We start from the raw sequence: 17,172 nt of genomic DNA, 5'->3' as shown, positions 1-17,172 counted from the left end.
GAAGTCTGACAAACACTGATCTATTTTCAACCATTTATTTGCATACATATGAGGAAACTGAGGCCCAGGGGGACAAAGAGGTGTGTCCAAGGAGACACAGCTTGTAGGCAGCAGAGGCAGGATTTGTGACCCCCAGATTAGTGTTCCCCCACTACATCTCAGCCTCACCATGGCCTTGTGTGATGAAGAAGTGGCACGGCCCTAGGGCAGGAGGACCACTGGGTTGAGGACTGAGAGGTGGAAGGAATGTGATCCTGGGAAAGCCAGTGGTCATATGCTCACATACAAAATGGGGAAGGTAATGTTCTATCACACAGGGCTGCTGAAGGGTCAAAGGAGAAGAGAAATTCCTTTATAAACTGCAAAACATTATTTAAAAGTGGCCTTTCTGGCATTTAAATCATCCAGCTGGTAAAAGAACAGCACACTAAAGCTATAAATGTAGACTCTCCATCACTTCAGCATAACCACAAACAAGGATTTCCAGACAAGTAGGAAAACTAATGCTAATCAAAACTTCCTGAGCACTTTTCTTTTTTTAATTACTTATTTTTGGCTGCGTTGTGTCTTTGCCGCTGTGTGCGGGCTCTCTCCAGTTGCGGCAAGCGGGGGCCACTCCTCATCGCGATGTGTGGGCTTCTCACTGCGGTGGCCTCTCCCGTTGTGGAGCACGGGCTCCAGGTGCGTGGGCTTCAGTAGTTGTGGCTCGCGGGCTCTAGAGCTCAGACTCAGTAGTTGTGGTGCACGGGCCCAGTTGCTCCGCGGCATGTGGGATCCTTCCAGACCAGGGCTCGAACCCGTGTCCCCTGCACTGGCAGTCGGGTTCTCAACCACTGCGCCACCAGGGAAGCCCAAAACTTCCTGAGCACTTTTTAATCAGGGGTAATGGTATAAATGGGTAGCCACATGGGGAAAAAAAAGGTAAAATTACATCTACTTCTCAAATTGTAAACCAGGATAAATTCTAAATAGAACAGAGACCTAAATTTTAAAAATAAAACCATACAAGCACTAGAAGAAAACATGAATTCTTCTATAACCTGGAAAAAGGGAAAACTTTCCCAACCTTGACTCAAAAATTCTGAAACAATGAGGAAAAGATTAGGATTCAATTGCAGAAAAATAACACTTCAACAAGATAAAATAAAAAATACCATAAATATAAGGAAAAAATTCAAATTAAAAAGAAAATGTGCAACTTATATCATAGGCAAGAGTTTAATAGCCTTAATATAGAGTGAGCTTCTAAAATTAAAGAATAAGGGACTTCCCTGGTGGTCCAGTGGTAAAGAATCCACCTTCCAACAAAGGGGACGTGGGTTCGATCCCTGGTCAGGGAACTAAGATCCCACATGCTGCACAGCAACTAAGCTCGCACACCACAACTACTGAGCTCATGCGCCTCACCTAGAGCCTGCGTGCCACAAACTACAGAGCCCACACGCTCTGGAGCCCGCGCCACAACTAGAGAAAAGCCCGTGCACCACAACGAAGAGCCCGCGTGCAGCACCTAAGACCTGACGCAGCCAAAAATAAATAACTTAAAAAAAAAAAAAAAGAATAAAAAGACCAAGAATCCCATACATATCCTAGAGATATAAACAAGCAGCCCACAGAAAAAGAAATGCAAATGGTCTTTAACTTATTACACTCAACCTCACTCATAAGAGAAATGCAAATTAAACTATCCTGAAAACAATGTCTTATCCATCAGACAAAAATACCCAAACTGGATGACAAAATCTGTTAGTGAGTCCATGGACATTTCCATATGTTGCTGGTGGGAAGGCCAGCAGGAGGGTAAAATGGTAAAACCCTCATGGAGGAAAATTTGGCAATATATAGTGAAATTATACGTTCATTTATCTTTTGACCTAAGAGTCTCACTTCTGGAAATCCACTCCAAAGATATGATGGCAACAATACGAAAAGGCATGTGCATGAGGCTCACTGCAGCACTATTTATAGTAGCAAAAGCTTGGAACAACTCAAATGCCCATCCGTGGAGAACTGGTTGGATAAAGTTCAGTGCATCCACGTGGGAGTGATGACTCCACAATACTATTAAGTGAAATAAAAGTAATGTGGAGAAAAGTGAGTACAGTAAGCTATCATTTAACTAATGGTGCATATCTTTTTAAAAATGGATGGAGGATTCCCTGGTGGTGCAGTGGTTAAGAATCCATCTGCCAGTGCAGGGGACACGGGTTCAAGCCCTGGTCGGAGAAGATCCCACATGCTGCGGAGCAACTAAGCCCATGCGCCAAAACTACTGAGCCTGCGCTCTAGAGCCCACGAGCCACAACTACTGAGCCTGCGCGCCACAACTACTGAAGCCTGCATGCCTAAAGCCCATGCTTCTCAACAAGAGAAGCCACCGCAATGAGAAGCCCACGCACCGCAACGAAGAGTAGTCCCCACTTGGCGCAACTAGAGAAAGCCCAGGTGCAGCAACGAAGACCCAACGCAGCCAAAAAAAAAGAAAAAAAAAAAGGACAGATAAACCAAAATATCCTTTTTAAATAGCTACCTGTAAGGGAAGGGATGAAACTGAATGGAGGGGACTAATACAGGAGCTAGACTTCTTTAAACATACTTTGTTTTGGACTTTGGAAACTTGTAAATATTTTCCAGAATTATAAAACATAAAAAGATTTTAAGCAAACTTTAAAAATCAAAAGAAAAATGAAATAAATGAACCTGTGTATCAAGTCTGTGCCACAGCCATGGAGAGATGAATCATCTCCAGTGACTTTAAAACATAGGACTTTGTTCATTCCTAGTGGATAAACCGTAAGGACAAAAAGAACTGTGACACAATCTTAAACTGTAAAGTATTATATTATAGGTAGTAATGCTGGTATTGCCTTTTTGAGACTATTATGTGTGGATTGTAAGGTAAAGCAAACGAGTACTGGTGTTGGTGTCACTGAAATTTTCAGCATGGAAAAAGGAAATATGTCTATGCAATAGATGACGTAAAAACCCTGTCATCCTGAATTTGAATTGGAAGCATCAGTATAAACTCATTAAGTATACTATACTGTCTTGAAAAACAAAAATATATTTCCTTTCTCTGTCCACTGAATATGTCTAGAAACAATGATCAAACCAGTAGCAATGAGCACCTCTGACACCTGGAACATGATCCAGAGCTCTTTAGAGAAATGGATGATTCCAGATCTGGGGAAGGAAATCTGGAAGAGCCTGGAACATGTTATCATGTCAGAAACCATGGAATAAATAAAACACTACTGAGGTCATGTCAAAAAAAAACTCAGGAGCCAATTTGAAGAGGCTCTCATTGGTCAAAATGGAACCATTTGAGTCAATAAAAGTAATTACAATGGATTAGAACATACCAAATATTCAATACTTTTACACCATAGGTTCAGTATGACACTAAAATAAAACAAAACAAACAAAAAAACCAAAGAAACAAAACCCCTCATTGATCACCTTTAGAAGCAATCTGCTTGGAAATTAACTTGAAAAGTAATACATAAAAGAAAAGAAGCAAGCACTTATCCTATCTTTCTTATAGTTGTAGCTTGGGTTTGATGAGGGGCACTTCTTCTAGGGTATTTCAGCCCATAAATTTTAAAAGAATGATAGAGTATCACCATTTGGACACCTCTAGGGAAATAATGAACCTAGGCAGTGGTTTCAGTGGTACTAACGTGACAAGAGGAAATCAAACATCATACACTTCTTAACAGATGTGCACAATGACACCTGTAAGTATTCTAGCCCCCCCAAATCAAACTTCAGTCTAATATTTGATCAAGCTTCTAGAACAAACTAGCAATTCACAGGAAACACAGTGGACAGAGGAATATGTTAAATGACACTACTGAGGCTGGGAGGCGAGGAATCATGAAAATGCAGATTGTGGGAAATTCTACAGGGCAAATGACCCAGTTTGGTCAACAAATAAATTGGGAAAGGAAGAGGGAGAGAGGCAGAGAGAGAGACAGAAACAGAGAGAAAAACTCTAGATTAAAGGAGGTTTAAGAGCCATTATTTAACTACAACCCTGAATTGCAGTTAAAAAGTTATTTGGAGAAATTTAAACACTGATTTGGCAATGAATAATATAAGAAAATATTGTTAATTTGTTATAGGTGTGATAATGGTATGGTAGTTAGCTTTAAAGAGTCCTTATCTTTTAGATACTAAAGTTTAGAGAAACAAACAGAAGTTTATGGGTGAAATGATATGTTGGGAATTTGCTTTAAAATAATCTGGGGGTGTGGGGAGTAGATAGGAACACAGAAATAAGTTTTCTCTTTCTCCATAATAAATAAAAAGTTAAAAATAAATAAAAACAATAATGTTAAAAACAAGCCAATTTCCAGTTGATGCAGAGACCCTGTAAGGCAATCCGAGACTCTCTCAGCCCTTCAAAATAAAGTCAACTTCCAAACTGTGAAGTCACCTGCCCAGAATGCCTAGTCTGAGATTCTCTGAATTTCTGAAACTTATCATAGACTAACAAAATACTTCACTATAATCATTCATTTAAAATGTCAGATCATGACACTTCGCTGCTAAAGTCTCTCAGTAGCTCCTCACAGAACTCAGAAAAATAGCTGAAGCCCTTTCAATGGTCTACAAAGCTCCCCCTACTTGCCATCCCCTGTAGTAGCCAGCCTGAAGGTGACCCCAATGATCTCCACCTCCCAGTATTTGAACTCTTATGTAATCCCCTCCCACTCTGTTCCAAGGTAGCCCTGTGTAATCAATAGAATAAAGCAGAAGTGATGGCATGTTATTTCTGAGATTAGGTTATAGACACTGCAGTTGCCACCTTGGTTGCTTTCTCTCTCCCGTGAATCACTCATTCTGGGTAAAAACCAGCTGCCATGTCATGAACAGGTCCACATAGAGCCCACCTGGCAAGGAACTCAATTTTCCTAACGACAACCTCGGGAGGGAGCTTAGAAGCTGATCCTTGAGCTCCAGTTAAGCCTAAAGGAAAGTTTTTCTTAAAGGGCCAGGCAGTAAATAGCTTAGTCCTTGCAGGTCTTATGGTCCCTACTGCAAACTACTCAACTCTACCGTTGTACGCAAACAAAAAATAATGGGTATGGCTGTGTTCCAATAAAACTTTATTTACAAAAAGAGGCAGTAGTTTGTTAACTTTTGCATGACTGCAGCCGAGGCCCACAGCTTGACAGCAATATCGTGAAACCCTGAACGAGGACCACCCTGGTAAGCTGCTCCTTAGATTCCCCATCCTCAGAAACTGTTGACTGTTTTAATCTGCTACGCTTGGCATAACGGAAATAACACACCCTCCCCTATCACCGCCCACCCCGCAACACACATACCCCTTCACCTTTCTAGTTTTACCTCATCCTTAGACTCTCCACCACACACTCAGCTCAGCAGCCCCCTTGTTGTTCCTTGAATGTAGCAGAGACACTCCTGCCTCAGAACCTTTGTTCTGTTATCGTGTCTGGATGCTTCTCCCCCAGGTATCTAGTTGGATCCACTAGCTCCTTCAGGTCTTTCCTCAATTGAGCCCTTCTCAGTAAAGCCTTTCCTGACCCTACAGACAAATTCAACATGCCTCCCTCCCTACATCCCTTATCTCTGATTTTCCTTCGTAACATTTACCACCATGTACCATACATTTTGCTTTGTCTTCCTCCACTGGAGTATAAGCTTCACGAAGACAAATGTTTCTATTTTGTACTGCAGTATCCCCAATGCCAGCAAGCAGTTGCTCTCAATAAATTTGTTAAATGAATGCGCTTGTCTCAACTAACCTGCCAACTCCTTAAAGGCATGCATATCTTACCTGGCAGAGTGTACCCAGGTCCTAGCACACATCATCAAATGCTAAATTAACTGTGTTTCTGAAAGACTACTCTAGGAGAGAAATTAAGGAGGCAGCTTCACCCAAGCCCACTGTTTAATACTACCCATGTGCGCAAGACCAGCAGGTATCTTCACCTAGATCCTTCCTCTGAGCTCTAAACCTACGCTATATTCAACTTCATGCTTGACACCTTCTGGACCTCAAATTCAGCATGGCCTAAACCTACTCTTGCCTTCTTCCAATGTTACCAAACTTGGCAAATGCCACCATCTAAGCACACTGTATGTCATCCTTGACATTTCTCCCTTTCCACCAATGTCCATCACCAAGTCCCACAAATTTTATCCTCTGAAAAATCTCTAAAATCTATCTACTTCTCCCATCTCCAACACCTCTTACCTACCATCATGGGTACAGCCATAAGTCTCCTGTCTCCCTGCATCCAATGACTGCCAATGAAAACCATTTTTCGTAACGCAGACACTGATCTTTTTCAAAACGCTCATCTCATTACACTCCACTTAAAATTCAGTAGCTTACCATTTCTCTCGATTAAAGGCAAGTATCAACTTCTGTCCTGCATGTGCTGGTTTCTGCTTACCTTTCCAGATTCTTCTCATAACCAATCATTCCATTCCAGATGCACTGGATGCCAACCAGATCCTCAATGTCCCAAGAATTTTACCTATGCTGTTCCCTCTGGCTAGAACACCCTTTTCTGTTTACCCAGAGATTACCTGGCCTGTTCTAGGTCAGCTCAAACACCCTCAGTTACTTTCCTTGACTGCATCAAATTCCTTTTTAAAACCCCTCTTCTTTGTTGTACTTTACATGATTATTTGGACAGTTTCCCTCACCATACCTGGAAACAGGCTGTTTTTTCTCCATTGCATCCACAATGCTCAAGAGCAAGCACATAGTAGGATGTCGGTAACTATTGGTGAAAAACATGAACAATTTAAATGGGGCAGAGTTAGGGAGTTGCTGTGTAACATTGGTGAGTACTTAAAACAAGGTCTTAATAAGAGAATTAAAACTTTTAACACTCCCCAAACCAATTATATTCATCTGTATTAGGTCGGTATACTCAAGATCTGGCAACATGATTCTACTATCAGGACTCACAGCCCATGCCTGAGGCACTAATACTACCTTGGGACCAATGGAAAAGTAAACTTATATGGCTCCCATAATTCTCATCTACAATTTGGATTTTGACAAACCATGCTGCTTAAAGCTCTCAAAGGTTGCTTTACTTGGGATAAAGGGTCTATCTACTAAAAAGTTTTAAGCAACAGAAGACCACCATTTTTAGCATGATCAGGAGGGCGGCTGAGAGGAGAGAGAAGATTCCAACTGGCTGAGTGAATTATTATTCAGACAAGGAACACAGAAACAGTGTACTGGGCAAGATAAAGAGTTCAGATTTGAAGGTTTTGAGTTTCTAGTGCCCACAAGGCATCTGGACAGAGACCTCTAATGGGCAAGCTGGTTTAGAGCAGTACTATGCTCAACTCATAGAGCCTTTAGGCTAATTAGGAAAGTTGCTCCTTTGAAGCAAAGGGCAGGAGTGATTCAATATTGAGCACCTATGTGCCAGAACTGTTCTAGGCACTCAGGATTTCATTTATAAACTGTACAATGATATTTGAGACTGTCAAGAGAATTGAAATACTTTATTATATAAAGTTATACCCAAAATTGTGCTTCATTTTTTCACTATATACTTTAACTCAAGGACATTTGTAAAAGTAGTACACTCCAGAAATCCTGAAAGAAATTCCACTAGCTATAGGCTATTTAAATACTGCTTACAGAAAGTATTAAAAACAACAACAGATGAGTACCAAAGAACTTATTTACAAAACAGAAGTAGAGTAACAGATGTAGAATACAAACTTATGGTTACCAGGGGATAAGGGCAGCAGGGGTGGGGGGTGGGGATAAACTGGGAGATTGGGACTGACATGTACACACTACTATACATAAAACAGATAACTAATAAGAACCTGCTGTATAGCACAGGGAACTCTACTCAATACTCTGTAATGGCCTATATGGGAAAAGAATCTTAAAAAAGAAAAGGAGTGCACGTGTGTAACTGATTCACTTTGCTGTATATCCGAAACCAACAAAACATTGTAAATCAACTATACTCCAATAAATTTTTTTTAAAAAAAGTATTAAAGGGGGGCTTCCCTGGTGGCGCAGTGGTTGAGAGTCCACCTGCCGATGCAGGGGACACGGGTTCGTGCCCCGGTCCGGGAGGATCCCACGTGCCACGGAGCGGCTGGGCCCGTGGGCCATGGCCGCTGGGCCTGCGCATCCGGAGCTTGTGGGAGGGGCCACAACAGTGAGAGGCCCGTGCCGACGAGAAAGAAAAACAAAACAAAACAAAGTATTAAAGGAAAGCCAGCACCATATAAACAGCATACACTTAAATCAAAGAGATGAATGCTTAACATACAGAGTAATGTTTTTTATTCACTGATAAACTGAAGGTCCATTTCCAGATGTTTCTCTTGTATACTTCATTTGTTTTGTTAGCAAGCAAAGCCCTGAAAGGGATGGCTTCATCTAGTCCTCAGACTCGGATCCATCTTCGTCTTGACTAATCTGGAAGTAACGAAGTTCATAAGTCTCCTTGTCGGACGCAACCACACGAAGCCAATCACGAAGATTGTTCTTCTTAAGGTATTTCTTGGTGAGGTATTTCAAATACCTTTAAAATAAAGACATGAATTTCATAAAATACCTACTGTGTAAAGGCTTATTATATAAAATATGCACTGTCATATTCGTCTTCTGTGTTCCCAGTTCCCTCCAAAATCTTTCCTTTCATTTGTATTAAGCATTAGCAAGGGTGCTAGGGATATAAATATGGCAGCATCTCAACCCCAATTAAAATCAGTTTATACCCTATCAAAACCCTTATTTCTCCCCTCCCCAAATAAACTTTATGCTTAAGAGCGTAATAGTTTCCTCTTCAGTCTTACTGCCACATTAGATTTTTTAAACAATATACGATCTTATTCTTCAAATGTTATGTACTAAAATGTCAACATTCTCTTCCCCACTATCAACCTCCCTAACCTTAATCCCACCTTGGATAAACAAGAGGCAACCCAACAGCGCTGAATCCAATTCACAAGTTTAAGATTATCCAGTCTTGCAACTAGCATATGGCTCAGTCCTTATAAAAAAGCTTACAGCAGGCCTAATTTCACCATTCCAGCCATTCTCACTGTTTACATTTTACAGCAATCCTGAACTCGGCAAGCATTCGTCTCAAGCCTCCCTGCCCTTTGTTAATGTTGCTCCCTGTTAGAAATACTTCATTCCACCGGCAACGCTAAGCTTATTCTCAGGTTCTCTGCAAATTCTTGCTTTACCAATCTCTACCTTCAATGTTACAGTACTGCATTTATAACAATTATCTGCATGTCTATAAGATCCTTGAAGACAGATACTTCATCTCCAAATACCTAGTGATTAATTCATGACCACAGCTAACAAGCACTGCTACCACCTTAATCCAAGCCCCCATTTCCTACCACAATAGGCTCCTAAGTCTTCAGTTTCCACCATCAATCTTCCTCAGCCACAACAATCAATTCCTTAATTTGCATGGCTCACTACTGCATTTCATTTAGATGAAGCTTCCCCTGACCACTTTATACATCAACCTTCTTCATGCACTTACACAGCACTTACCAACTACTTAATATTGCATTTCATTATCTCTCTCCTCCACTCTAGAATTTAAGTTCCTTGGTAGTGGGTACTTAGTCTGCTTGGTTCACTGCTAGGCTACTCAGTCCTGCAACAGTGCTGCCATGTATTATTTACTATTTGCCAAGTAAACTGAATGAACGAAAATGGGCTGCAACATCAACGTTAAAGACTTTACCTTTGATTGGCTGCTTCTACTAGACAACCAAAACTAAGAAAGTTGGGACACTACTCCCAAGTTACACAACAGATATGTTTCTTCAAACGTATTCTAATATTAAAGCACCCAACATTGTTAAAAAAAAATACCATGGAAAACAAATACCAACCTTTTAGAGAACTGTTTCTCAGAAGCAACTGTGATTTTACTCTTGAAGCGTTCAATGTGAACGACATTCCCAAGATTTCCAGTTTTTCCATTCACTTTAACCTTCTCTCGTAGAAACTGTTCCTATTTTAAAACAGAAAAAATGCCACACTAGGGAAGAAAACCCTAGATATTCACTAGGGAAGGTACCCTAGGAACAGAGCTTAGGTTAAAATCAAGTATTACATACTCAATTCATTTTTAAGATGATAAAAAACAACCTGAATTGAATGATACTTACAAAATTTCCAGAATCAAAAATTCCATCTTCTACTGGATGAGTAAGGTCCAAATTAAACTTCCAGGTTGACTTCTTAGGCTTCTTGTCTTTCTTCTACATAAAGTTAATATAATTATGGCTCTCTACAAGAATTTATTCACTTTATACACAAAATCAAAGATCTGTATCAGTGCAGTATTGTACAATGAGGCTATATATATGAAATGGTGCAAAATTCTAAAAAAATTGCTTAATACTTATCAGATATAACCTAACTTTTTTTTAACCAGGCTATGTGTAGGGGGAGTACACTCATTAACTTGGTTAAAATCAAGTTTCATGAAATCCGATGGAAATTTCCCCTGTTCACCACATAAGTGCCTCACAAGTGCAAAGCTCAAGAAAGTGCAAAGTATATGCTGAGCTACTACTAGTTTCCTTCATCAGAAGATTCCAAAGAATCCTATTTTGCAAATGTAAAAGAATAAGAGAATCAATCTACTTTCTACTACAAGTTAAAACTAAAAAATACAAGTTAAAACTAAAAAATACCCACCTAGCTTGGTTTGAACCGCTAACCAGGCCCATTTTGTTCAAGTTATCAAGACTTAAGTTTTGTGGGCTTCTATTATTGATATTTTCCAGACCACAGATGTTCAATTTTAAATTACTAAAGGCACTACTTTAGTACTGCCATCCCCAATGCAGATGGGGAAACAGGTAGTGTACCACCTAGTCCAAGCTCAGCCGCCTGCCAGAACAGGATATTCTGCCCACTAATGTGTAGGGAATTCAATCCTTAATGCTGTTATGGGTGAGGAAAGGAGAGGGGAGAGATACCTTTAATCTGGTAATTTTTTTTAAAACATGTATTACTTAAGTTTTCCATACCCAAAACTTTTAGGCCAATACCGCGGAATAAGGCTACACGTAAAATCCAACCAAACGGATACCAAGCACTAAAGCCAGTTTGCTTTCTTAGGCAGTGGCATACTTTGTGCCAAAAAAATTTATCCCGAACTTGGAACTGGTAAAAGAGAAGACTAGGAACTGGCCTTGACTAGGAACTGGCCTTTGTTGGGGCATCGGTTAACTTCGGAAAGGCAAGTAATTTATCTGGGGGGAGAGATAAGCCCAGAGGGCTTTGGACATTATCTACTTTCGTATTTAACCCAGCAATTTTACCCTAACATCAAATGTTCTTTGGACCGGCTTTAACGTATTACTGGTTCCCTTATTAATAAATAAAGTCTCTGAAGCATGTTCCTTTTCTATTTGCTTAAGAGTCGTGGCTTTCACCTTTAAAAAAAAAAAACTCCTTATGAGATAATGAAGAAACTTCTTCCCCAACTTAGTTTTAAAGTTCTCTGAAACTTCTGCAACCGCGGCTATCCCGGGAGTTGAGTGTCTCGGGTGTCCCTCCGCCCTGGCAAGGCCATTCGACCGGGCCTGCCCAATTACCCACATTTGCTTCCTAGTGCAAATAAACAGGTTATCATCGGCGTTACCAGGCACGAGGGAGAAAAGCAATGGCCCAAATTCTGTCCCACTAGCCCCGTTCACCGTCGTGCTTCCTCCTTCCCTGCGCTCCCACAACCGCCCATCCTAACCCAATTCTGGGCCCAGCTCGAACTCCTCCAGACCACATGGCAGTTGCCAGGAGTCAGAAACTTATAATCTTAACATCCTGGTTGTGTTCCTGACCCAAGTCTCCATTTTTACCCTTCCTCGACCTAGACTTTGACGCTCCCAGCTCGCCAGCTGCAAAAATCATCTACATCGGAGTAATATACTCCCAGCGAGACCAACGTCACTCACCACGGCCATCTTGCACGCCGGCAGCGCGATCAGAGAAAAACCGAGGGCCGGCGGCACACATTTATACCAAAGCGTGCTGCGTCACGCGCCGAGAACGTAAGATCGCCGCCTCCCGGAAGAGAACTTGGGAGGAGCGCGGAGGCTAGTAACCCAGGAAACCGGGGGCGTAGCCTGGAGGGCAGTAGGCAGTCACTTTTCCTGAGCGTCCACCAGCGGCGGTAGCTGAAACCGTTCACGATTTTACGCTGGTGACGACAAACGCTGGTTGACCACAGAGGTCTCTGCGGTTGCTTGCTGGGAGGCCGCTCCAGATGCACACACCCGAGGGATACAGGAAACATTTTTCACTAATCGCCTGGATCTTTTTTCCAATCAGGGCAAGGCAATGTCTCAGGTTCCTTTGGGATCTCCTGTCTTATATTGCATATTCCAGCAAAAAAATTATTTCTGTATATATGTTTTTAAGTCTTGTTTTCTAAATGACTGTTGAGGGAAATCAGTGTTTCAGGGAGCCAAAACAAACTTGGTTCTTGAGGGGAAAAAACAACCCCAAAAAACCTTTCAGCGAAGAATACATAGTGCTCACTTGTTCACACATTGTGTGTAATTTATTCTATTTTATAGGTTTTAGAGTTAATCCTAGGACTCCTGACTTTCATCCAAAATGCCTCGCAGTTAATATTCAAGGAATATTTGCTGAGACCTAACTACTAAAATGTAAAAGACACACCAGGATGGATGTGCAGTGGTGATAGTCTTGATGACAAAAGGAAAAAAGAAGTAGTTTTTGAGTTTTGAAGGATTGTAAGTTGACGTCGTTTCAGAAAAGTGGCATGCCTCTCAGCGTTTTGCAATATTTTTTGGTGAGGTTAAACTGTCATGCGGGGGACCAGGGGTAGCAGATGGGGTGGACTTTTGTTGTTAATTTGGAGGGTGACCCTAGAGAGTGACAGCTGTGTATTTCCTTTATGACACTGATTAGTAATAGTGAGAACTATACTTTAATGAAGCATACAACGTGTAGGTTCTAAAAAGAGATATTGAATTCCGAGAAGAAATCCGTTTCAAGATTTTTTGCTTGTTTGCCTTAAGAACCACCATGACTTCATTTGTTTTCCAAACATTAAGGGGAAAGAAGAGCCATTGGCATTTTCTCCTTGAGGGCTGCCCAGGCTGAAAAGCAGAAATGATCCTTGTACTATTGGATGTTTTGAAAATAAGCCATTAATTGAGGCACTTATTACTTTGTTGCTTGTTTTTGGCAGCCTTCCATGTCATGACAAAAAATCCTTAAGAACTATTAAGCCATTTGTACAAAGTGGGTATTAAAAACAACATGTGTTTCAAAATAACTAGTAATCCCCAAATAACTAAATAGAAGCTATAACCGAAAAAAACTCCTCTTAATTAGGAAAAAAAAAAACCTAAAAAATATATTAACTGCAAATGGGCAGATAAGATAGTAAGGTTAAATATTGTAAATAACCAAATTTTACACACACAGAGTCTCTCTCCCTGTCTCTCTCTCTTTCTCTCTCTCTCTCCATGTATATATATGTATGTATATATATATATATATATATATACAATGCCTATCAACACCCCATAGATATTTTTTATTTTGACAATAGATTCTAAAACATATGAAATAATAGGTGTCTAAAAAGAGCCAAGACAATTTAAAACAATGAAGAGAAGTTGTCTTTTCTGCAATTCAAACATAAGATCCTATAATATATGATAGATACATTTCTGATATATTATAAACTTCAGTCATTGGATCTATATGATAATGGAGCCTGAATAGAGCAGTAAAATAAAATATAGAAGGATATGGCAGATTAGATTCACAGAGAAACCCTCCCATGTGTAGCCACCTTAAAAAACTGGCTAAAATATAGTTTTATCAATAATTTCTAATGTATGGTTAAGTTGGTGGAAAAGTAAAAGAATTTTTTTGGAGACAGAAATGACCAGTCCTCATGCTCATACAAGTTTAGGGCTAGAATTAGGTCTGCTCAACTAGCATGAGAAAGCTCCAGCTTAAAAATGTAGTTTAAAAATATGCTTGGCTTGGTAGTGCCAGGCAGAAGCAAATGCAAATAAGTGTCTTTAATATATTTAAAAGTTAAACTATTTAAAATACGATAAGGGAACCAGGGACAGTCGAAATTGGCCAGGATTTTTTTTTTTTTTTTTAAAAAAAGAACAGGGCTTCCCTGGTGGCGCAGTGGTTGAGGGTCCGCCTGCCGATGCAGGGGGCACGGGTTCGTGCCCCGGTCCGGGAAGATCCCACATGCCGCGGAGCGGCTGGGCCCGTGAGCCATGGCCGCTGAGCCTGCGCGTCCGTAGCCTGTGCTCCGCAACGGGAGAGGCCACAACAGTGAGAGGCCCGCGTACCGCAAAAAAAAATAATAATAATAATAAAAGAAAAGAAAAGAACAAAGTGGAGCTTCTAGAAATTAAAAATAGAAGATCTTTAATTAGAAAAGTGGATGAGTTAAACAGGAGAGTAGACAACAACTGCAGAGAAAATTAGTGAATGGGAAATTACTTAGAATAAAACATAGAAAAGCAAAGAGATAGAAAATATAACAGGCAGGTTAAGGGACAAGGATGTCAGAGTAAGAATGTTCCAGTTATGTCAAATGGGAGATCTAAAAGGACACACTAGAGGAAATGGGGGAAAGGGAAAATTTAGAGAAATAACAGCTGAATTCTTAGATTCAGGAAGCCCAATAGACCTCAAGCAGGATGACTGAAAAGAAACGCACACCTAAACACATTGTAGTGAAACTTCAAAACACAAACGCAAAATTATTTTGAAAGCATCCCGAAAGTAAAACCAAAATATTTACTCACAGGGGTTATATTAACAGCTGACTTCACATAAGCAATAATGGAAGCCAGAAGCAGAGGATTATTATCTTCAAAGTGCTAAGAGAAAATAGCTGTCTCCCTAGAACTAAAAAAGTATAAAACTATCTTTCAAGAGTAAAGATGCATTTAAGACATTTTTAGATAACACAACGGAAAATCTGCTATCGGCAGACCCCCAGGAAAGGAGCTCTGAAAAATATACTTCAGGATAAAGGAAAAGAATCCTAGAAAGAAGGCCTATGGGCCAAAGGAAATAGGGAGCAAAGAAAATGGCTAACTTGTGAGTGAATCTAAACAAACACCTACTGTATAAAAAAAAACATGTTTATTTTGTGGGCTTAGGGTACTAGTAATGTTCTGTTTCTTGATCTTGGTGGCGGTTACATGAGTGTGTGTAGTTTGTGAAAATTCATCAAGCTGTAAATTTGTAATGTGTGCTTTTCTATATATGTATATGTTACATTACAATTAAAAATGAGAATAGTTTAAATTACTGTATGCCCAATTAGAAGAAATGAATACCGAAAAATACAACTTAGAATTTGCACAAGAAAAAACACACTATCTGATAGTCCTCTATCTTTTAACTAAATTGAATTTGTAATTAAAACCTTCCCACAAGAAAAACACCCATATAGCTTCATCAGTGAGTGCTACCACACATCTGAGGAAAAAATAATGCTAATTTTAACAGACACCTTTTATGCCCAAACTCACACTTGGTCAGCTTCCCTTTTAATCCAGAAGAGGGGAGCATTTATCCAGTTTCCTGTCCCCCACTGGTCAATGGTTATACATGGGGTGTTAACTGCCTTGTATTTCCAGGTTGTACATGTGTAAATGAGTGTTAGTAGGGAGATTCCCATGCCTCTCCTCAGAGAAGCCATAGAGATAAAAGGTGAAAAATATATGGGGAGACACTGCCAAGTTGCACCTGCCCCAAATTGCCACTCCCTTCTTCTTTCTCTTGAGTGGACAGTTCAGAAGAACATTCTAGGGCGTCCCTGGTGGCGCAGTGGTTAAGAACCCACCTGCCAATGCAGGGCACACGGGTTCAAGCCCTGGTCCCGGAAGATCCCACATGCCGCGGAGCAACTAAGCCCGTGTGGCACAACTACTGAGTCTGCGCTCTGGAGCCCGTGAGCCACAACTACTGAAGCCCGCACACCCTAGAACCCGTGCTCCACAGCAGGGGAAGCGAAGCCACCGCGTTGAGAAGCCCACGCACCGCAACGAAGAGTAGCCCCCGCTCGCCGCAACTAGACAAAGCCTGCGTTCAGAAACGAAGACCCAACGCAGCCAAAAATAAATAAATAAATAAATAAATAAATAAATAAATAAATAAATAAAAAGATGTACATTCTACATCATTGCATGGAAGATCCCAGCAGGATTAAGCCTCACTTGTCCCCAGCCCATTCCTTTTTGCTTTTGCTCTTTCCCACTTCCTGGTTCCTTATTTCTGTTACCTGGGATCATTTCCCCAAATAAACCAAATGTATGAAGGCTAAGACACCAAGTTTACACAAACTCTTTCAGTCATCAACTTGTTTATATTAGTAGAAATATTTATTTTAATATACTATAATCACAGATATATTATTAATAAAACCATATCCAGCAATCTGTTATGCAAGTTGGGCCATTATTTCCAGTGGATATGCAATTGCATATGTACAAAATTTAAAATAATCTGCAGATAAATTATCAGAATTAATATGTGAATTATCAGGATTGCTGGATACAAAGTTTAGGTATAAAACTCAATTGCATATCTATAAACCAGCAATACATTAGAAGATGAAAAGTAAAGAAGATATTTTCAATAACATAAATATATCAAGTACCTATGAAAAAATAAAAAATGTACAAGACCTCTACACAGAACTATAAAATATAATTGAGAAAAATTAAAGAAGACTAAATAAGTAGACATTCATTGTGCCTTGACTGGAAGAACCAATATAATAAAGATGTCAGTTCTCTCCAAACTGAATTATAGGTTCAATGTGATCACAAACAGTAGCTTAACAGATGTTTCTTTCCTTCCTTCCTTCCTTCCTTCCTTCCTTCCTTCCTTCCTCCCTCCCTCCCTCCTCTTTCTCTCTCCTTTTTCCCCTTCTTTCCGTCCATCCATCTATCCATCCTTCCTTCCCTCTCTCTTGAAAACAATTTGAAAATTTGTATGGAAACACAGATACCAGAATAGCCAGAATATACTTGAAGAAGGAAAAATAAAGTGGGAGGACTTGCTCTATAGATTAAGATTATTTTAAGGATACTATAATTAAAACAATTGGATATTGTTTCACGGTTAGACTTACAGAC

General features: G+C 40.2%; 1 protein-coding gene across 1 annotated transcript; it reads right to left on the bottom strand.

Annotated features, from left to right (window-relative positions):
• Positions 1–8,291: 8,291 nt before the first annotated feature.
• RPL22L1 (ribosomal protein L22 like 1) lies at positions 8,292–12,068 on the bottom strand. Its single transcript, XM_022572414.3, has 4 exons — positions 11,965–12,068; positions 10,168–10,260; positions 9,889–10,010; positions 8,292–8,549 (listed from the first exon to the last, which is right to left on the bottom strand). Exons 1-4 carry the CDS (start codon positions 11,971–11,973, stop codon positions 8,405–8,407), a joined length of 369 nt encoding a protein of 122 aa, XP_022428122.1. The 5' UTR covers positions 11,974–12,068; the 3' UTR covers positions 8,292–8,404.
• Positions 12,069–17,172: the final 5,104 nt, after the last annotated feature.

The sequence above is a fragment of the Delphinapterus leucas genome, chromosome 4 (assembly GCF_059928025.1).
Source record: "Delphinapterus leucas isolate spDelLeu-1000000601 "Yukka" chromosome 4, BTC_Dleu_Yukka2, whole genome shotgun sequence".
Classification (NCBI taxonomy): domain Eukaryota; kingdom Metazoa; phylum Chordata; class Mammalia; order Artiodactyla; family Monodontidae; genus Delphinapterus; species Delphinapterus leucas.
Note: the sequence above shows the minus strand (reverse complement) of the source record. Positions and strands in the feature narration are given on the sequence as shown.